The sequence below is a fragment of the Galeopterus variegatus genome, unplaced genomic scaffold (genome assembly GCF_000696425.1).
Source record: "Galeopterus variegatus unplaced genomic scaffold, G_variegatus-3.0.2 Scaffold5592, whole genome shotgun sequence".
NCBI lineage: Eukaryota > Metazoa > Chordata > Mammalia > Dermoptera > Cynocephalidae > Galeopterus > Galeopterus variegatus.
Window position 1 is genome coordinate 76745 of NW_007731703.1, and position 22545 is coordinate 99289.

Genomic DNA, 22545 nt, shown 5'->3' on the forward strand with positions numbered 1-22545 from the left:
TCAGGATACTCATTCTATCTAACTCTGAAATAAGCAAAACGAACCACATTTAATTGGATACTTCTTGTTTTCTTACATTTCTTACAGAAATGTGCAGACAATAAAAACAGTTCACGGCCTCAGGTCAAAAGAAATGCAGGCAGCCTGTGATCGGTAGGCAAGTGCGACTTTTTCAGTAAGAGCTGGGCTTCCCCTGTAAACTGCATGGGGCTCTAAGGGGAATTGTTACTTTGTAAAATTTTAAATGCATTATGCCAGTCTTGTCAAACCTTGTTAGCTAGTAGCTCTTACTGGGAAAAAATGTTGTTGGTAAAGCAAATTAGAACATATAAAAATATCAGTTTCACTCACAACAAAAAATGCAAATTAAAATTACACTAAGACAGTATTTTTCAACTCCAAATCTAGAAAAACAATTCATACATTTAGTAATGTTGCGTGGTGAGTTTGTGTGGAAACGGCACTCCTACACATTGGAAGTGGGGGTGTGAGTTGATATGGAGAGATATGACCACATATATCAAAACTGAAGATATTTGCATCCTTTTACCAGGAAATTACCCTGCTAGGAATGTAATCCCAGATATTTTACAAACATGTAAATTGATATATGTACACATAATTTTTATGTTGTTTTTTGGAGGGCAATAACCCTTATCCACAATTCTGTAATCCAAAAGGCTCCAAAAATCAACATTTTTTCATGACTTATTTGTTTGTAAAACTTGATCTGTGTAGCGTGAGGCTACTTACAGTCTTTATTTGCTGCACGCACTATGAATGCTCTCACAGTTTGCTGCAGGATACCGACACACTGATTACAGGGTACTGTCCAAGACTCTGCTGACAGTTTGAGTTGGTATATGGATTACCCAACATGTTACCCTCCTATAAATATTTCTCAAATTTCTGAGTTTTAAACAACTTCTGGCCCAAAGGGTTTTGGATAAAGGATATGGATCTGTGATAGCAAAATATTTAGAAAAAATCTGAAGTTACTCCAAAAGAGAACTCATTAAATACAGTACATCTAGATAGTGAAATTTTAAGCAGCTATAGAAAGGAAAAGAGTAAGAAAATTCCTCATGTACGGAAACGAAAAACGAAAGGTTTCTGAAATACGGCAAGTAAAAAAAATCACTAGCCTTGAATGTGCTTACAATTTTTCTAGAAGGATGAAGAAGAAACTATTAGAAATTTGGGGAAGTGGGAATGAGGGGCAGGAATCAAGCAGATGAGGGCAATAGATGAGCTTCTCATTTAAGCTTTTTTAACCAAAAGCAGGTCCTCTCTTGGGTTTGCTGCCTGATTCACCTGCATTAGGCAGAAGAAAAGTGACCTTGGATGGAAGAGCTGAGACACAGAAAGAAATAAAGAGCAACAGAAATGAGAAGCACGTGGGTGTATCCAGACAAAGCTTAAGAGATCAAAATAATACAAATGTTTTACAGATTTTAAAAACATAAAAACTCAAACAGCCCTTAAACTAAGGTGGTATGCTGGAGAGAAAGGCAAAGACAACAACTTTAAACTTTGGCAATTTAATAATGCATTTAAAATTTTTCAGGATAGCCACTAAAACAACAGAAGTAGATAATGTTAATTATCTCTTAATTCAATTTCCAAAGTAGTAGTGGGAAGTGGAAGATGAAAGCTAATTATTCCAAAATAAGGCAAGAAACAGAAAAGGTTGGACAAATAGTTCAAAATAAGATGTAGAATTTATACATCTATATTGCTAATTACAATAAATATAAATGAATCCACTTTAAGAAAATGTCAGTTTTTTTTTTTTTAAATCTGGTGCTATGTTGTTTATAGCAAACAAACAAAACATAGATACAGAATGGTTTAGAGCAAAAAGGTGGAAAAATGTACATGAGACAAATGCTAATCAAAAGAAATCTGTTCTATGTATATTAAATCGAATTAACTTTATAGCAAAAATCATCAATAGAAATGGGAAAGCTAATGATCAAAAGTTTAACTCACCAGGACAATAAAAGTTGCAAACTTATATGCCCCTAATAACAGAGCATCAAAATATATAAAGTGTATTTAACACTTTACGAGACATGGACACTTACAGATCACTCTGTTATTATTACTACAGGTTATTACTATATTCTGGGACAGGGGTTGGCAAACTTTTTCCATAAAGAGCCAGGTAATGCACGTTTTAGGCTTTGGGAGCTACAAAGCCTTTGCTGCCGCTACTCGACTCCAACATTACAGTAAAAAAGTAGCCACAGACAATATGCAAAAGAGTGAGTGTGCTTGTGCTCCAATTATACTTAATGTATAGACATTGAATTTTGAGTTTTATGTAATTGTCATGTGTCACAAAGTATCGTTCTTTTTTTAGGAGTTTCAATCATTTAAAAATGTAAAAATAAATAATAGTTTATAGCCTTAGAAAACCAGGCAGTGTGCCAAGTTTGGCCTGCAGGGCGTAGTTCGCCAACCCCTGCACTTAGCTTCTGAGCTTCTGCATGGCTCATTCTCTCATGCTGCAATGACCCCCCTGAACCCCAGACTGTAGGAGATCCTTCATGTGTATCTTAGGAAGCTATACCAACATGCTCAACCTAGTACATCAAATAAAGCTGAGTTCCTGAGAAAGAAACACAGAGCTTCAGATAAAAAAGGGGTTAAATTCAGAACTCTCAAGCCATAAAAAGCTGGCAAAATACAGGATTCTATTACCCTAACATAGCAACTCTTCTACATAATTTCATTATTCATAGTCTATTGTAATTCTCCTTGTCTATGTAACATATACTTACAATACATTATATTACACTTTGTTCTCTATTTTGTGAAATTTTTAATTCCTTACAGACAGAACCCAAGCCCCTTCTGTGACCAGGAGCTGTGTCTTATCTTCATTGCTAGATCCATGGTAGTCTGACCTTGCAAAGGTGCTAAGTACCTGTATTGAACATGTGGAAAGTTGTTTGACTAAAGGCTTTGATTCAGCAGCAACATATTCTTTTTGCTTTCCTGATAGCTATGGGTTCTCACCCGTCAGTGAATACTTATTGTGCCTGTGCTGGGACGTGCCAAGTAACGCAAAGGTCAGACCAGTTTTAAGGAGCTAAGAATCTAAACTAAGAAACAAACATAAACCACTTAAATTGCCACCCAACAGGTTTTATAATGGCCTGAAATGTGAAACCCCAGGGAAACAATGACCCTAGAACAACTGCAGGTAAAGCTATGGGCAGGCCAGGAGTCTTCAGGGAAGAAGTTTGAACCACACCCTGGCCTGGATAAGACTCAGATAGGAGAATGGCAGGTGGACCCTACGAGAGGTGGTGCCACCATGACCTGTGCTATTTGCCAGGAGTGGTGATAGGCACAGCCCACTCCACGCCACTCTTTTCGAAGGTTTCTCTTCTGACCAAAAGCCATGGTTAAGATGGATGGACAGGGAAGAGTTAGCATCCTAGTGGAGCCCAGATGTGTCAGAGCATCTACAGCTGTGCTTGACTTGGCTTGGACAATCTTTTCAAATTTTTTAAATTAGGTGCCAATATTTTAAACATGGAAATTTTGCAAAAAATCCAGATGTTTGTCTTCCTTTAAATAATCAAAGCCCTTAGCAAAACAGAGACCTCATTGCCAAGTGGCAAAGGCTGGCTTTGGCTGAGCAGTGCCCCTGCAGGTGGGCCTGTGTCGGTGGGGCCAGAGTGTGGACACAGTCCCTCCAGGTTCCCATGGCCTCACCTCCTCAACTGTGTCCACTCTGAGTGTGCATCCCCAGATCAGGGGTGACCCTGGGCGAGAGCAACACTCAAATGCCTCGTGGGCCACCCCTGGTATGGGAGACTTAATCATTCATTCTGATTTTACTGAGTTGGGGTGCAAGGAGAGGAGGGAGTGGACGGTGAAGGTGACAATTGTGGAAGAGACCCTTATGGGAAAGGCCCTGCACATACCTGGAGACCCAAAGTACCTGAGGGTCACCTCGTGCGTTTTCACCTCCCCAGCCACATTCTTCGCCATGCACTGGTAGATGCCCTGGTCCGTCTCCTGGGTGTTCTGGATCATCAGGGTTCCATCGTCCAACAAGTTCAAGCGGGAATCTGTCGTCATGCTCAGCTCGTTACTACAAAGATGGAAATCTGGGATGCTCAGATGTCAAAAGCACAAGGGAATATCTCACCCATCCCCAGCGGAGGGTTTTAGGCCTAGCAAGGGGATCCCAGCGGCACAGCGTGCAGGTGAGCACTTCCGAGTGTAAAACACCTCACCTTCCAGGACATGCTTCTTCCACAAGAGCCACAAACTTAATAGGCATTTCAGGAAAGAATCCCACACATTTGCATCTCTACTTGACTCACATGCTTACCTTTGTTATCCACGTGTGCAATCTACCTACATGTTTTAGAGCAGTCCTACTTTCAAGTGGAAAAATGAAAATAGGAGAAAAAATTCAAAGGAAACACTTTCCTTTGTTTCTGGCAAATTGAATCAAGAGAAAAGGGTAGAAACATATTTTTACATTACTAAAAACAAAAGACATATCTGTATTTTAAATAATAGTGCCCACAAGCTTCTGGTCGCTTCCCTTTAGACATGCACCATGGCCCGTGGAGCCATGGCACATTCCAGGACACAGGTCTCTCCATCGTGTGTGCCTGGGCAGTCCTGGAGCAACAGTGACCTCTCAGGGGACTCCCACCATGCAGCAGCAGGATGAAACACTTGCAACCTGCACCCTGCCCGTCGTGTGACTTCACTTCAGCTCCTTCTGTTCAGATGCACACGAGGACATGACAGTGAAGTCTCACATCGTTGAGGTCACAGCTTATGGTAAATGTGTCGACAGCATAAGAAAAGCCAGGTACTGTGCCACGTGAGAATGCCAACAGATCTGGAGAGATGCTTGTGCCACTGGACCATCAAGACAGACAAAATAACGTCCACTTCCCTTAGTTCATGCAATCAATCATCAATGCTGAGCATGAGTCTACGTCAGTTTCCTAAGAAAACAGCAAAGTCTGGATGTGTGCTCGATTACTTATGCCGAAGGAACAAAACCAGCATTGTTGGAAAGCATTTTCCCATGATGATGTTCATACAAGCCAGCAAGAGTGCTCTCAGACCACCTGAAATGCTCCCGTATGCAACCAACACTCATTCTCTTCCCACACACCTTCCTCACCATCTTCTCTGCCTGTCACCCATCTGCCCAAAGCGAAACTGTCCTCACTCACAAGGTTTCTGCATGGAAGCAACAGTCACCTCAGGCACCATAAATGGAACTCACAAAATGTGGCCCAGTCACCTTCCCATAAACACGCAGAGCCAGTAGGTGAGGCAGCCTGCAGGTGAGGCTGGCCAGGAGGTGAGGCTGAGATACAGGTGAGGTTGGGCTGCAGGTGAGGCTGTCCAGCAGGTGAGGCAGACCTGCAGGTGAGGCTGTCAGCCAAGACACAAGTGGGTGGAGGCAGAGCCCAGCACCAGACATCAGGCCTCCAGGCTTTGGCTCCTCCTCTGCCATAGCTGGGTATGAGATTGTAACTTTTATCATCAATTTTTTCATTTATAAAATGTAGGTGTGAAGTATTTGAGCCAGATTTATGCTTCCCTGCAACTTAAATGCACCCTTCACGGTATTTTGGAATCACTCCAGTGCTGTACTCTGGAGATATGTGAAGCTTGGGACAGCATCCTGAATTTCCTCTGCCGTGCACTGGGTCCCCCGTCGATGGCACCTTCCGGGTATGACAGCAGAGTCTGGACCTAGCACAAACCTCCGATCTCTTCGTGAGGAAGAACACGTCTTCCAGTTCCGCACCTGACACCCTCAAATGCCAGGCTCAATACTCTCGTGTTCATCTTTTCTATAAACACTGCATCACCCAGGAGCCAGGCCATATGTGCTCCTGGGAGTCTGGGCCTCGCCTGGAAGAGACGATGACTCAGGCAATGTCTGAATCATCTGGTCGTGAGCGTCACTGGGCTCTGATCAGAGATGTCCTCCCTGCTCCTCCTGACTCAATGTGGCCAGAGCTCAAGGTGGAGATGCTGCAGCCCAGATCATCAGGGAAGACCTGGTTCATAAACATGTGTGTCTTGGTGTCAGTGATATTATGATGTGTACGTTTTGTTTCCGTCCACCGTTCCTGGCTTGTCCTAATCTTCCCGACTTTCTGTCTTGGAGCTGTCCACACAGAAATTCTCTGACCTACCTGGTCTCGTCGTAGGTCATAAGACCCCCATTTGAGAAGGGGTCCTGCCCCACGACCAGGAGGAAGATATGCCACACAGAGAGGCCGAGAAGACACACGGGCCTTGCTCGGATTCCCCACTCAGCCTTAGGTCACACCCTTTTTGTCCGGTCACATTCTACATGGCTGTGCATGCCTCAGTCATGCCTATGTCATAAAAACCCAAGAGCACAGGGTTCAGGGAGCTTCTGGATAGCCAAACACGTGGAGGTTCCTGGAGGGTGGCAGCCCAGGGAGGGCACGGAATCTCCACGCCCCTTCCCCACACCTCACCCTGTACATCCTTCATCTGTGACCTTCGTAATATCCTTTATAATAAGCCGGTAAATGTTAAGTGCAAGTTTCTCTGAGTTCCGTGAGCCACTCAAGCAAACTAATCGAGCCTAAGGTGGGAGGAGGAGGTCGTGTGAATCCCTGATTTGTAGTCGGTGGGTCAGAAGCACCGATAAAACAACCTGGGGCTTGCGAGTGGCACCTGTAGTTGGGACAGTCTTGGGGACCGCACTCTCAGACCATGGGATCTGATGCTACCTCCAGTGCTGGAATTGAATTGAATTAAAGGACACCCAGCCGGCGTTTAGCAAGAGAGCTGGAGAGCTGCTCTCCTGCTAGTGGGAAGAAGTCCCCACATATGTGGTCACAGATGTCTGTCTTCTGTGCTGTTGACTGATGCTGACTAAGAGTACAGGAAAAAATATATTTTTTCCCACATGTTGTAATAGTGTCCTTGTCCAAATGGATTTAAAAGTGATAATAGAAGGTGGCTTTACGTCAAGGGTTTCCTTTTAAGATTGGTTTAGAACATAAACTTGAAAGCACTCCACCTTGACCCAAAAACCCCTCCGTGACCCGACCTCAGGTTCCCTCGAGACTTGACCCCATCCCCTCCGGAGCCTCTGCCTGCAGCACGGGGGTCAGGCCCAGCCCAGTCCCTTCCATTTCTGTCTCTCTTCGTCCCTTCCCTCTCCTGAGCCCACACAACCCCAGCTCCCAAACCCAGCTGAGTCCATCTCATCCTAAACAGGCCCCTCAAAATGTTTGTGGCACGAAGGCAAGACCCCTTTTGCTCAGTAGGGGTCAGGGCCTCTCCTCCTCTCATTTGGCCCGGCCACAAGGCCCAGGTCCAACGTTTGTCAACGTCAATGACCAGAAGCCCGAAGCCTGGGCTAGAGCAGGTTGGCCATGGCGAGGGGGAAGTGGCTGGATTGAGAAGAACCAAGAGGACTTCCTCCACCAGTTCCTACCTCGGGCAGGACAGGGGGAGTAAGAGGTGTGGCCAGTGTCCCCCACTGCCCTGACATGATAGGGGCAAGTGCCCCGGGCCTTCAGGGAATGAGGTCCAGCAAGGAGCCGCCTCGCAGGGACTTGGACGGCAGGAACGTCTCCTGGCCACACTCCACGTCAAACCAGAGGGGGCAGAAACTGATTTTCTCTTTACTCTTCTCCCTCATGGAAGAGGATAAGGCAAGGTGGGGCCGGAGGTGACAGTGAGACGCAGCTCAGCACCCGGTGCGTCCCTTCGTGATGCTGAGGCCCGGCGCTCCCAACTTACTTGTTTCGGAGCCAGATGATCTCGGGTTTGGGGTTGCCCTCGGCTCTGCAGGTGAAGTACACGGTGTTCCCCGAGGTGGCGTCCGCGTCCTGCGGCTCTGACGTGATCCGCGGCCTTTCTGTGCCCAACAAAGAAACAGAGACTTTCTAACACCATGATGTGAGAGTCGGGGAGAAGCCAGACTGGACCCCTGCGTTTGAGAAAAAACCACACCCGCCCCAATGCACATCTCAGCCGTGAACATCCCACAGAGACGACCGACTGGGACCCTGCAGAGAAGCCCCACAGCACGGGCCTCTATGCAGCAGGAGCAGCGCCTCGGAGATGCTCTGGAGTCTCAGAGACAGGCCGGGCAAGGACGGTTCCAGACACAGTCCACATGCCGACCTGCAGCGGGCTGCTCCACGCCCCTTGAGGAAGCTAACCCCTGTGCGCAGTGAACTCCACCAGCTGTATGTGGTGAACAAAGGAACGGAAAATAATACCTCGCAGCTAACGCAACCCTGACTGCGTGTGCGCGTGTGGGGGCCTTGCGGGACCCCTGACATCTGGGGCTGTTAGGTGGGCTCAGCGCTGCTGCCATTGCACAGCAGCAGAAAGAAGCCCCTCAACCCAAACGGGCCACAGTCCACTTGTACTGTCCTCGACTGTGCCCTCCTCTTCTCCAAAAAGGAAGGTGGTCACCCCCCTGCCTTCTGCAGCCCAGGGTGTGAGTCTGGGGTCGCTGCAACCCAGCCCCCTTCCTCTCTCCCCACATCCGTCTGGATGGATCGAGTCTGGAGCCATCGCCTCATGGGGTCCTCAGGCCTCCAGCCTCACTGGGACATTTCTTAAATCCTCCCATGGCTCCCCAACACGATCAGGAAAAAACCTAACTTTCACTATCTTTTTCATTACTTAGGCCGCACACTGCAAGTATACTAAAACCCACTAACCTGTGTACTTGAGCAGGGTGCCTTGTACAGGTGGTACGTGGGTAACTCCTCGGGGAAGCCACTGCATGCAGCAGTAATTGATTACTGACACCCAGTCGAGGAGCTGGGGACCACAGGAACCCCGCTTGCTCTGTGAGCCCCTCGCTGACACAGCACCTCTGCTGATGCGCCTGCAGCCCGGCTCGGCAGCTGCACTTCTCCTGGGCATGGGCTCACCCTTAGCACGTTTTAAATGGTCTCCTCACCTGCTCCCTGCTGGGTGGTCTGTGCAGCCCCTACTTCAGGGAAACTGTGAAAAAGCTCTGCTCCTCCTCATCCTCGCTCCAGGATGTGGCCCTCGAGGAGAGGGAGCCAGAGGGTCATGACCCAGTCCCTCCAGGTGGGCCAGGGTGACAAGGGCAGAGCTAAGGACCTTCCAGAACAGTCAACAGAAATCTGGTCCTTGAGACACACATCCCTAGGGGTGCCGCTGCTAACTGGCTGCAAAGGAGGTCCTTGTCTAGGGTTCACCAAGTGGTGACTTTCAGGACCAGGCCCAATGATGGCTGAAGACATGTCCTGCCCCCAGAAGGCCCACGCCCGGGCTCTGCCAGGGGCTCCAGACTCACTCACCACAGTTCAGCTCTTCCGGGGTGATTGTCGCCACTGACCGGCCCTGGATGCGCCTTGGGTGTTCACAGGTGGCTGCTGCCTGTGCGTTCCCTGATTGGGCATAGGTTTTCAGCAAATCTGCCAACCACAGGATTTCACAGTCACAGTGAAGCGCATTTGAGTCCAGTCGCCTGTGGGAAGGAAGCAGCAGCCGGTGAGACCAGGGCGTGGGTGACGGCTTCACCCTGGCCAGACAGAAAAGACGTCCGGGTCCCGAATCAATGAGCCTGCAGGGGCCTGCCAGGCCGCGACACCAGACGGGACGTGTCTTACACAAAGGGATCCGAGACCCAGCCCCACCTGACACGGGGAAATGAGGAAGAGATACACTTCGATAAAAAGAACCCAGGAGCGGAAAAATACCCAGAATGACACTAGCAAGACAGGGTGTGAGGGAGTGCGGGTTAACGAGTGATAACACTCTGCAGGCTGCAAGTTCCACACAGGCACCGACTGGGCTGGATGGCTCAGGACAGTCCACGAAGGGGCAGGGCAGGAGCCATTCACAAAAACCAGCACTGCGGTCACAACAGCAACCACGGAGCTCACTACCGTTCAACTCCTGTCCTGCGACAGGCCCCGCAGCATTATTATCTCACTTAACGCTGAAATTCCCCCTGGGGGTGTGTCGGCAGAGCTGCACAGCGTGGCTGGGGTTTATGTCTAAATCCCGGGAGGATCCCACTGTCCTGGGAAGTACTGGTGAAGCCTGGCACGCCCCGTCCCAGCAAGAGGACCGGGCAGGGTATCCCTCCCCCTGGGAAGGACGGCTGCTTCTGCTCAAGAGTAAGAAGTGGTCGTCGTGGGGGAGACGAGTTCTAGGTAAGGAACACCTGCTGCCTGACCAGCTCGGCACAGGTGCACTACCTGGGGGAGCTCACTACGGCCCCACTGAGGTGGGCACTGTTTCCAGTCCGCAGATGGGGACTGGGATCTAGAGAAGTGACTTGCCATGGGGCCGTGGAGCGGGGTCTGAGCAAGGGTGTGAGCTCGGGCGGTGGCTGTCAAGAACCACTCTGGCAAAGCCAGGTGCACCTCCGATCCATGTTTCTCCAGGGCATGAGATCAGGGGGTCAGGGACATAGACCTGGGCCTGCTAGAGGAACCTTTTTTTCCTGGCGAGCACGTACATGGGATCTATGAGGCCCTGTGCAGAGGGGACGCAGCTGCTCCTTGTGTGGTTCTAAGGTGAGAGGCCAGGAGGTAGCCAAGACAGCAGCCTGCCTGGGCAGCCAGCACAGCCTGCAGCCACTGCTGAACCAGAAGACCCTGACAGTCAGGACAGGGCCATGCTGCCATGAATGAACCAGCCAGTCCTTCGGCCAAGCCCACAGAGGGAAGCACACAGACTCCACCATTACCCGCTGCACCCCAAGGCAAGGAGAGGGTGAGGGGGTGAGCCCGCAGGAGGGGGTGGCAGGCTTCCGGGGATGGGGGTCCTGGGGGGCAGCCAGGCCACAAGGAGCCCTCTGGAGCAGCACACTCTGAATGCAGGGCTGCACCGTCTGAGCAACGAACAGCGGGCAGGTGGGGGAGTGGAGGGCATTTGCCAGGCAGGCAGAAGGAGGCTGAGAACAGAGAAATCAGACTCTGTAACCCGCCGCCCCGCCAGTCCTGGGCGCCTTGCAGCTATCATCTGGAGTGTTTGTCTGGCCATTCCTTTCTACTCTGTCTTATCGGTCAAACATGGAAGTATCCGTCCTATCCTCCCATCTACAGTGCACTTTAAGTTTGGCTGGTGACTTCTTTGTCCTAAGGAAAAGAATCATATAGTTATGATGGTCTAGGTCTCAATCCACCTCATCTCACTGAAGAGGTGAAACAAACAGAAGACCGCCCTGGTGCAGGCGTGTGTCTGAGTCTCTTGCTTCTTTCCTGGGTCTGGGTCACTGCGGACGTCACTCAGTAACGTTTAATTGAATGAAAGGCCTTCCAGACCACGAAGGAAAACACAAAAAGGATGTCAAACAACTTTCTCCATCAGTACTCAAATGCCTTAATTCTACTGTAAGAAATTACTCAGAATAAAGAAAAATTATTTTTGGAGGTCTTGAAAACAATGGGTAGATTCCAGTCTACTTAACATGTTTTAATTATGTATATGACTAAATAAAAGGAGTGAAATACAGTGTAGAGATTCTTTCTAGACTACTATTTTTTTTTCCTTTTTGTCTTTTTTACTGACCGGTAACGGGATCGCAACCCTTGGTGTCGTGCCCGCACCGGGGACCGGCAACGGGATCGCAACCCTCGTTGTTGCGCCCGCACCGCGCTCAGCCAGTGAGCGGGAACCGGTCTCCACATGGGATCCGAACCCTCGGAGGGAGTGCCGCCGCGCTCCCAAGCGGCGCACTCTCCAGCGCGCCACCGGGCCGGCCCTTTCTAGACTACTTTTATTTCCACAAGTAAAATGTGCACCATGAAATTAAAAGTTAATCTGAAGAACTTAAAAATGATTTTTAAAAACGTATCTTAATGGCCTATTCAATGATTAAGTTATTGCCACATTCCAAGTCATCCATTTCCCATTGTGCTTTCAGTGGATTAATTCACCTGCACATGTGCATGCTCTTGCATAAAGAGTATTCCCATTGTCATAAGCACCTCACAATACCAAGTAAAACGGAGCAGGTAAACGGATTATGGAGAAACTAGGCTTTTCTGGAAAGGTGGCACAGAAGGCATTATACTTACAGTCTTTTCATAGATTCCAAGTTATTAAATGTCCCCTGAACTAAATGTGTAATCCGGTTGTTATGCAAAAATCTGTTGAAAGAGATAATATAGCAAACCAATTTTTTAAGATACTTCTTAGACATGTAGAAAAGACTATAAACAGTCAAATATATTAGATTTTTAAAAATATCTCAGTGATTACATTTATTTAATACAAATTAATTTGAGAGCAATGCTCTGTAGCACAGAAAATAACTGGATTTTTTTTCTATTTTATGACCATTTTCAAGTAAAGAAAAAATTACGTCTTGCTTCTGAATTGTTAGGCTAGTAATGTGGATTTTATACCAAAACAGTTTTCAGGTACTCAAGAGGTGTTGATCTTAACTCTACCAAAGCCAATGAGCCACAGGCTCTGAAGACCTAAAAATTCAAAACCGAGGAACAAAACACAACTTACAGTCTCTCCAGCTTTGGTAAATGTTGAAATGACTCTGGGTCCAAAGTTTCTATCTGATTAAAATGCAGGTATCTAGAGGAGTTTTAAAAAAGAAAAATAATTTAAACAATGTAATTACTTTTTCAGATTTTGATTTTCTGCTCAAACATTTTTTTCCAAGTCAGTTCAGACTCAAATGCCAATAGATAACTCTAGATTTCCTACACTGTGTGGAAAACAAAAAAGATAATCAAGTAGGAAATAAAATACAACTGAAAATCGGGCACAGACTTTCTTACACTTGGCTGGACCACGCACATTATGGGTCTGGGACACACTGACCGAGTGTCCCTCACACCCGCAGGGTGACATGACGACAGCCCCGCCCTGTGTACTGAATTCACTTTCAAAGTACACGGATTTCCAAAACAAAATGTAATCTCAATAACAGCACAATATATAAGATGTGAATTCCTTCACTCACTAATATATGGACTGGGCAGGGTTTTAGACACTGAGTCTCTTGTCAGACACACAAACAACTGCAGAGACAGTGAGTGACAAATGCGCCGAGTGAAGACAATGGATTTCCTCGAGTGTCTTTTGATCATACAGAACACCCAGAGCTTCTACTCCTTTCCATTTAAGATGGAAATCCTCACTTTCCGTGATTCACACATTTTGGGTATAACTTATTTCTTCTAATTTTCCTGAACACTAATTTTGTCACTTTGAAAATTGGTGCTTTTGGGTTTTGTTTTGTTTTTTCTCTACAGTAAAACAAGAAGTCACCCTTCTGTCTAGGGCGCTTCTGCAGGGAGACCCTCCTGTCCCCACAGCACGGGGCGAGGCCTCCACTCGGCATCCACCACAACGAGCACACAATTCGAATGTCCATTTCTCTGAGAGAAGCTGGAGACCAAAGTACCAGCAGTTACAGGTCTCTACCATAAAGCCAAACAAAAGGAAGTATTCTCAACACTCATGCCCGATGGTCACTTTTATTAACTTTCTGAAACTGCTGTAACCACAAGGTCACCAAACTTCAGGTGCCAGAGTCCCTGTCCCGTCCTAGGGTCAGCTCACCAGGCACAGGCTGCACAGGTAAGTGAGTCTCAGGACATGGGCCCTTCCTGGGGACACACGCTGTGCTCACTGCAGGCACAGGCCTGTGCATGTCAACTGCTACTGGAGTGGGACATGTGCGGAGAGGATGAACTGGAGCAGGAGGAGGAAGAAAACACAATCAGCACCTGTCGCAGGTGAGCAGGTGATTCAGAGATCCCAGAGAAGACAGAACCAGACAGAAATCTTCAGGAACAGTCACAGAAAACCTTGTCTGTGCCAAGCAGCATGCTGAAAAATAACTCATAGTCCCTCACGGCCCTCGGCCTCCTGCAGCCCAGGCCAGTCAGGGACAGACAGAGAACCACACACCATCACACAAGATGGCCCACGGGGGAGTTCAGTCCAGCCCAGGCCGGTGGGGGCGAGTCCTGAGCCAGGACTGGAAAAGCAAGTGGGGCCAATCAAGGACAGAAACGGGGGGTGTGCAAGTCCCAACCCAGAGCGTTTGTCTTAAAAAGTCCTTCACCTGGAGAGCACAGTGCAGACTGGCCAGGAGGAAGGCTGGCAGGTGGGATGCAGGCATCTTGCCTTAGCAGGCGCTAAAAGCACTATTGTCCAGGTTCACAGAGCCCTAGGGTGACTGGGCTCCTGGAAGCCTTGGGCGTCATCCAGCCCTCCCTGGACAGTTCAGGAAACTGAGGACCAAAGTCCGGGAGTGACTCCCCAAGTACTCGGAGTTCATCACTGAATTAAAGTCCTCAGTCTGACTCTGGCAGACATGTTTTCTGACATGTGTCAATGGCCTCCCGAGGAGCCTCTGGACCAGAGACGCGCAGCGGACCCCAGGTGCACCCGGCACGCCCATGTGGACTCCCATCCAGGGGCTCCAGGGACGCGTGCCTCCCACCTCCAGAGGCTGGTGAGAACGCACGTCTTCAACAGGTGGGGTCTTAAGAGGGGCTGCAGGGAACGAGGGGCTGAGGCTGGATTTAGCAGAGACCCCGCACAGATGCCCTGCCTGGACACCCAGCACTTCACGCAGTCGTCGGTGGGAATATGTGACTGGGGTTCTCGGTGGGCACACTTCTCTCCTCCTTAGACAGCACCTTCTGGAGGGGGCCCTGGGGTCCTATCAGGCTCTTTATCTCCCTTACATACAATATAATGTTGACTGATTGAAACCAACCTCAGCAGCAGAGACCCCAACTCACCCGATCCTGGGTTTGCAGGCAGAATTTTAGCTGGCTCAGAAAGTCTCCCCCAGTCGTCAAAACACTTGGGCAGATAATCCTACCTGCACTTCACAGATGCCAGGCCTCTCTCCTAGTTTCTCCCCAGACTGCTGCTTTCTTCCCTAAAAATAACACTTACCTCACCTCCTCAAAAAGCTGGACTGGATCCCCTGATTCCGTCAGGACTTTACAGTTTGTCTGCTGTGATCACTTTATCTCCCTCGTGGCATGACACACGTGCTATACACAAGAACTTGTTCCTTTGAAAGCGTTCCCTATGTCTGGACATTTTCTAGACACTCCCGTGTGCTGGCAGTGATCTGACTCTTCTCATCTCTTGTCTCTGAAGCAGAGACTATACAGCTCTTCAGGCAACATCGTCCCACACAGACCCGTGCCCTGTGCGGTCAGCTAAGGAAAGTCCTTTCCAGGAGCAAGTAAATACTTCCTTGGAAACACGAGCATTCTGTGGGCTCCCAGAGCACAGGATTGCAGGGTGGACCCTCCTCCCAAATCTGCCTTAAATTCTCTGAAATATTGGGATGCTCAGCCAACCAATGAGACATGGAAACAAACAAACTGTGGAGCACGGGGACGTCAGGCTGCGTTACGACAGGCAGCTGTTTTCTGTCCACATTAGTAAAGCCGCACGATAACTTGAAACTCCTCAGCAAGCGCTCAGCTCAGTCAGCGAGAGGTGACCGACCGGCCAGCAAACCAAGCAACCAGGACGTTCTATGGAAAGTCAACATGCTGACTTCACAGCAAAGTACAACTTCCGATGGCCAAAGAACCAGGGAGCACTTAGTGACAGGCAACATACACTGACCAGAACTACATGGAAAACAAGTTTGTTTCTCCAACGTGATGACACCAGGCCTGAAGAAATTAAACTGCATGTGTGCAGAGTCACAAAAAGCAAACAGGGTACGATGAAAACCCCTCCTGCCGCACACACCCAGACACTTCTACCACAAAAGATGTCACTCGCTGCTCTTGTTCCCACGTCTGGCTCTCCTTTACATGGAGAGACAGGGAGCCCACCAGCCTGACTGTTCTCGGCAGCACGGGCGCGGGGCACGGGGGCTGGTGCCTGCACGAACCCCAGTGCATGTCAGCTGTGGGGGGACAGGGGCTGGACGGTGGGGTTGGAGAGGCGGCCCGCCGCTACTCTTTCATCCTCATGCACAGACTCCCTGCACCCGGCAGCCTCGACATGCACCATGCAAAGTCCATTTCCCTACGAGAGGCGAAACGGCAGGTGGCACCCAAGGAACGGAAGCACAGAAGAGAGGGGCACTTACAGTTGCTCTAGAGAGGCAAGTCCCTTAAACGCTTGCCTGTCAATTGACTGGATCTCATTCTTGTACAAATAGCTGAAACAAGAAACATTGGGGAGTGTTAGCACACAAACAAGAGGTCACAACTTCAGACGGAAAAGAATTACGTCCACACTTGGAGACGGCTTTTAGATTAATGACTGCATGAGAATGCAACAAAACTTTACACGGTAAGTACAGCTCCTCTCAGGAGGTCTCCCTCCCCTCAAATCCCAAATGGATCAAAAGCGACTGGTCCACACTGGCCGTGGTCAGGCTGCTGCTGTGGGTTGTCAGGTAGTTCACAGACACTTGGGCGGCCCCTCACGAATCGTTGACAGCATGTCTGCTTCAGAGCCTGAGGGGGACAGAGCCGGTTCCCCAGCAGCGTGTGCGATGCACGGACTATTAGGTTCTGCAGCTGACACTGATGCAGTTCTAACATACCCGAAGGGGGCCACACAACATGGAGACTGGCTGTGCCCCGAACTTCTCACCCACTAGAATCCCGTTTTCCCAAAACAGGAGTAGCAGGGCGCATGAGGAGTCACACGACCGGCCTGCTGCCTGTTTCTGTATGGCCTGCAAGCTAATAAGAAGGGTTTCTACATTTTTAAATGGTTGAAAATGTCGAAAAAGGAATCCTGTTCTGTGGCTCATGAGAACGACATGAGATTCGAGCCTCAGGGCCCACAGGTCAGGTTGGCTGGGGCACGGCCACGTCCCTCCACTTGCACTTCGTCTGCGGCTGTGTTTGCACTGCCTGGTGCTTGCAGAGAGAGCTCACCGAGCCCTCAGCTAACCGGCCGAGGACGGGGACTCTCACACAAAGCATCACAGCTCGAAAAGAGCCATCCATCGTGGACGTGACTTGTGTTCAGCACGGATCTCCTCATAATACAGCTCTGCTGCAGCAGGTCCCTGGTACCCCTAAGGATGCTGTAGACCAGAGATGGTGTCTGTGCTCAGATGCAGAGATATCTGCCACCGTCACTTCTTACAACCCACCTGGCTTCAGCTCTGATGTGGGCAGGTGGACAGGTCAAAATCCACACGTTCCCTACATTTCAACTTCAGGCAGAAACTTCTCTTCACACTGACTGCTCGGTGGCAGGGCCGCACCGACCCCTTCACTGAATAAACAGCACTGTGGGTCTCAATGCTTATACCGTTGCATACGTCACTTCCAGAGGGCAAAATGCTTTACCGTGCTTTGATAACGTTTGGTGAAGGATCCACCAGGACCTGCTCTGCTAACTTTAATTGCTGCAGTCTATCTATAACTAGTTCTCACCGCTTTCCTCTGTGCAAATGTGCTAAGGTGACCTCACAAAGATTTATAAGCTTTAACATAAACCAGCCAGGATTGCTCCAGCGATCAACAGCCCAGTGCCCACAACAGAGGCCTAGCAAGGTGGGTACTTCTCCAGGATTTATGGGCTTGGGTCCTTGAACTGCCACTTACTGCCTGTGTGACCCTGGGTAAGATATCAACCTTTATAGGCCTCAGTTTCCTCTCCTTTAAAATGGACAGAATAATCGAGATATGGCCTGGTACGTGGTAACTGCTGCTCAGGTGTGAGTTACTGCTACTCTCGCTACAGAAGGCAAGTCTGAACGTAGGTTTCTGTGCCCATTTCAAAAAGCAAAGCTAAAAGGAAATATCAGTGCAAACATCACTGTGCATGAACTTTAACACAATGAGAGTAAAGGAATCCTTTTAAAGAATGTGTAACATAACTGAATCAAACTATCATGTATGAATCTATGCTCCTTAAAGATACTGGAACATAATAGTTGAGCACTGACCATCTTCTAATAATAAATCATAATTTTCCACTTATCATAGAATTCCCCCTTTGAATAGGAGTTCTACATATCTCAAGAATTTATTTCATCATTAGGAAATGTGAATTAAGGGAAGGCTTGTGCCTAACCAGAAGTAACTGGAGTTCCAGGAAATAAGGACTAGTCAACTTCTAAACATATAAGACTGAAATAATCAATACATTTCAGGAGAGTCCTTAAACATGTAGATTATACTATTACACTGTTTCCTAAATCAATGTTTACCAAAATGTACCCTACCAATGAGATCTGAGGGATTTAGGAAGAGAGCTGGGAACTGCCAACGGCAGGACCCTCTCTGCTCGGCTCAGCCCTGCTCTTCAGCCTGTTTCCCCATCGTGACACCTCCCCCTCTGCTACTAACCTCAGTCCCCATCCCAGTGATCTGTGTCAGGCACTGCACTGCCAGTGGGCACCATGGATGCATGTTGGTGGAAGAGAGGAAGGAAAGGTTGGAACACGGATGCTCTGAGGGTACGTGGGTCAACAGATGAGGCTTAACAAGCATTATTTTAAAAAGATTGTCTTTGGTGAAAAACGGAGTATCCCAAACCACTTAACATTGATCATATTTGCAGAGTACCTAATAAGCTGCTCTTAAGTAATTCAAAACCCAAAGCAAAAAATGAAATAAAAAATAAAAACAAACTATTAAAAATACACACATGCACACACATGCACACACAAACACCGGACGTTCACTACCAGCTAAATAAATCTACTTTCTAGGAAATCAAAAGATCTCTTCTGGAACATGCACAGCACTTAATATACCAAAAAAAAAAAAAAGAAAGAAAGAAAAAAAGAAAAAAAAAGGTAAACAAACAAAAACTCAGAGAACAGATAGAAGACCTGTCTTTCATTTTTAAAATGAGTAACAAGGCTTAGTAATATTCAGACAATTAAAAATATACTATGCAAAAAATGATGGAAGAAAAACTGTTCATATATAACACTTTCAAATATATTCATTGAGGAAGATATATTTTAATAAACAGAATTAAAGGTAGCTCTGCAATTAAGAACCAGTGATACATTTAAAATCGAAACAGATTTGAAAATATACATCAATGCTAGTAAGATGACCTTTAAAAATCAACATAATTTAAAGATGTTTAGGCTCAGTTATATAAATTTCAAATAAAAATAACTGATATAAATCCTTCATTAAAAATGGCTCTCTTTGGGAAGTTATCCTACAAGTAAGAATAATTTGCTAAAAGCATATGACACATATTTTTAATCTGTCTAGAACCAGGGATGTAATTTCAGGTTTTTCTTAATCCTTTCCAATGTTAAAATAAGTGCATGGGAAAGATACTAAACCAATACGTCACAGGGAAGTCATTTTCTAAACTGCAAAACTGACTTCAACAAGCAAAAGATATTTTAAAGATAATACATGAACTAACTAAAATCAATTTTTAAAGGTAAAATAAAATTTACATAAAAATCAGAGGTGAAATCACTTGGAAGAAGACAGGCAAATGAGCAGGAATTAGTGACATTCCGAAGGGGTTAGTAATTCACATTTTACACTTCACCTGCAGCTGGAAAGGCAACCGGAAACTGCCACTTCGCTTATATTTTATAAAACTCATTTCACCTGTTCATACCGGCAATTGAACACGTGGCCACTTTGCATCTCAAAAAGTGTCACTGCTCCAAGACTGGTTTTCAGAGCCTATGCATTTTATTGCTATTCAGCCTATTTTATTTAAGGTTTATTAACTAAATGCTAAAGATCACATAATGTTGTACTTTAAACCAAAGACAACTCATTTAAAGAATCCCTTGAAAATTTGACTCACCTTCTAAAAATAAAACCTTTTTTAAATACTATTATGAATGTATTCACAATAACTCATAAACAGTACAAACTATAGTTCTATATTTAAATATGCTATTTAAATAGTCTACTTAATATAGATAACATAAGCTTTGGGGTTAAAGAACTGATCATTAACTTACAGATATTTTAAATTTTCCAAGTCTTCAAATGCTCCATTTGGTATCTTCTTGATCTGATTATTGTTGAGAAGCCTATGAAAGAAAGTTTCAGTAAGAATTTAAAAAATAAAGAAATCTTCTAAGTTCTGTTAAGGGAAAATATTCCTGTAGCCTTGGAAAAGGTTATAAAATGATTAAGCTACGGACCTCACCATCAACATTCAATACGTGCTAAATTAACACAACACACAGCAGTTTTAGTGTTTAACCCTCCTGATTTCAAACGTGCTCAAGGAATCAGCATGTGCATCACTTCACATTCTTTCACCTTGATGTACAGTAGAGAAATAATTCCTTCTTTCCTCTTCAAAGTAATGTATATTTTTATCCTGCTGTCTCTTAGATTTTCTACTTGAGCCTAGATTGTGGCCAATTTGAATACAATTATGGCCCTATGGGATGCACCACTAAAGGAAGGTCATTTCCACCAACAAGGAGCTGGTGCACAGAGCCAGCAGGACACCCGCCCCCAGGGCCACAGGACGGACAGGAGTCCTGGCTGCTTCCTGCTCCCCACAGCCCTGCACTTACACCAAGCATTCCATCCTGGCACGGAGGACAAATGGCTTCCAACAAGCTCGCTACTGTCTTCTGGAGAGCTTGGGGCCTGTCCTGCTGCTCCCCCAGCCCACCCGGGAGGTCTAAACCCTGGGGCATGACCAGGCGACCAGAGCCTCGCCACGGCAGTGCTGGAGGGGCACGCGGGAGAGGGCTGACCAGGGGCACAGCGTGCTGGAGTCACCCGCACCACGGAGACTGGGTGCCCCACCCAGGATGCCAACTATGGGTGCACGCACAGGCTCAGAGAGCACAGCTGGGGTCCCTGGTCCCGGCCCTTATGTGCTCACCCTGTCTCTTTTCCTTCTCTACTTGTCCCCACTCATGCCCGACAGTTGTGCATCATGAGACCTCCTATAGACAAACGGTGCAATAATTTCCATTTTCTTCATTGATTCCCCACAGAACGTTTCAACTTACAGCGTATTCAGGTTTCTCAGCCGCCTGAACGTCCCAGGTTGGATCTCTCTAATTCTGTTAAAGCGAAGATCCCTGTGAAGAAAGCAGACACGTGTTCACACGCGACTCAGCACACTCCGATGCTAATCTTCAGCAGTCGCTTTCAAAGTGGCGAGAAAGCCTCTACAAAATTAAATCACTCGGTCTACTCCGTAGGTGAATCGTCTCTTCGATGAGCCTAATAAATGTGTGAACATTTTCTGAACGGTGGAACAATGATACCACACACAGAAACCTGCTTCAACACTAGCTATGGGAAGAGAAGGCGGGCGGAGGCCTCTCTCTTACCCACTTTAGGAGGTCCATCTCCAGCCTGAATTAAAAACTATAAATTTAACAACTGTGAAAGCCACTGAAAAATAAACAGAAAGACCATTTTCTGTAACAAACAGTCTCGGAAGAATTAAAACTCTTTATTCACAAGCCAACCCCTCCTGATATAGTCCAGTAGGGACTATTATTGGTTGAATTGTGTCTCCCCAAAATTTGTTGAGGTATTAACCCCCAGTTCTAACCCCCTGAGGGCCTTAGAAAGTGCCCTTATTTGGATAAGCTCTTTATGGAGGTAATTAGGCTAGAATAAGGTCAACGGGGTGGGTCCTAATCCAACACGACGGGTGCCCTTATAAGAAGGAGAATTTTGGAGACAGGTGCACAGGGAGAATGCCGCAGGAGGGTGAAGGCAGATCAGGGCGATGCTTCTGCACGCCAAGGAACGAACGCCGAAGATGGCCAGCAGCCCCCAGAGCCGGGGAGAGGCCTGGGACAGTCCACCACCGCCCTCAGAGGGAACCAGCTCTGCACCACCCAGACTTTGTCATCCGGCCTCCAGTACTGTGAGAGAATGATCTTCTGTTCGAGCCTCCCAGTTTGTAGTCCTTTGTGATGTCAGCCCTGGGAAACCCAAGCAGGGATCTGGGGACAACATTTGGTCCAAATCATGAATGAATGTTTCTTAGGACACTGATTGAACTCTTAAAGTGTTTATAATCTTTTAAGGAATCTGATTATTTTGAGCCAATTTGATTATTGTAAGTGATTTATATAGCATTTACTCGAGTGTATGGTTCAATACGAGGCTTCTCAAAACGTATTCTTGAGTCACTGTCATTATCTGTGCTGCTTAGGAGTCGGTGCATGATGTGGGGTCTGCTCCAGCACTGCTTCCTTGCCCTGCATCAAGTTCCTGAGAAGGGGAGCGGGTCACCTTTCTGCCCACCGGGGCCACCGCAGCCGGCAGACAAGCTTCCAAACTGTGACACCATCCTGGTTTGGGTTTCTTCAGTGATTTCCATCATCTGCCAACTCACTCTCCCCAGCATCATCCCCTCCTCCCACACTGACATGTTATTTTTAAATAAATAGGATCTTAATTTATATTCGTATTCAGCACATCACAAGTGCTTCCACCTGGGGAGCTGCTGGAATTCAGAAACACTGAAGGGGACGGCGTTAGTGGAGGACAGACACGGGGGGATGCAGCCCATGCAAAAGATAAAAATTTTCACTGATGAAACATTGAATATGTGAACTATGGGTCAATCACATATAAGGAGGGA

General features: G+C 47.3%; 1 protein-coding gene across 1 annotated transcript in view; it reads right to left on the minus strand.

The window, feature by feature from the left end:
• Positions 1-22545, minus strand: part of LOC103605100 (peroxidasin homolog) — a 70808-nt gene that overhangs the window by 29638 nt on the left and 18625 nt on the right. The window contains 8 exon segments of the mRNA XM_008589682.1: positions 3942-4111; positions 7792-7909; positions 9339-9508; positions 12072-12143; positions 12514-12585; positions 16097-16168; positions 19931-20002; positions 20948-21019. Coding sequence (XP_008587904.1) covers positions 3942-4111; positions 7792-7909; positions 9339-9508; positions 12072-12143; positions 12514-12585; positions 16097-16168; positions 19931-20002; positions 20948-21019 — 818 coding nt within the window.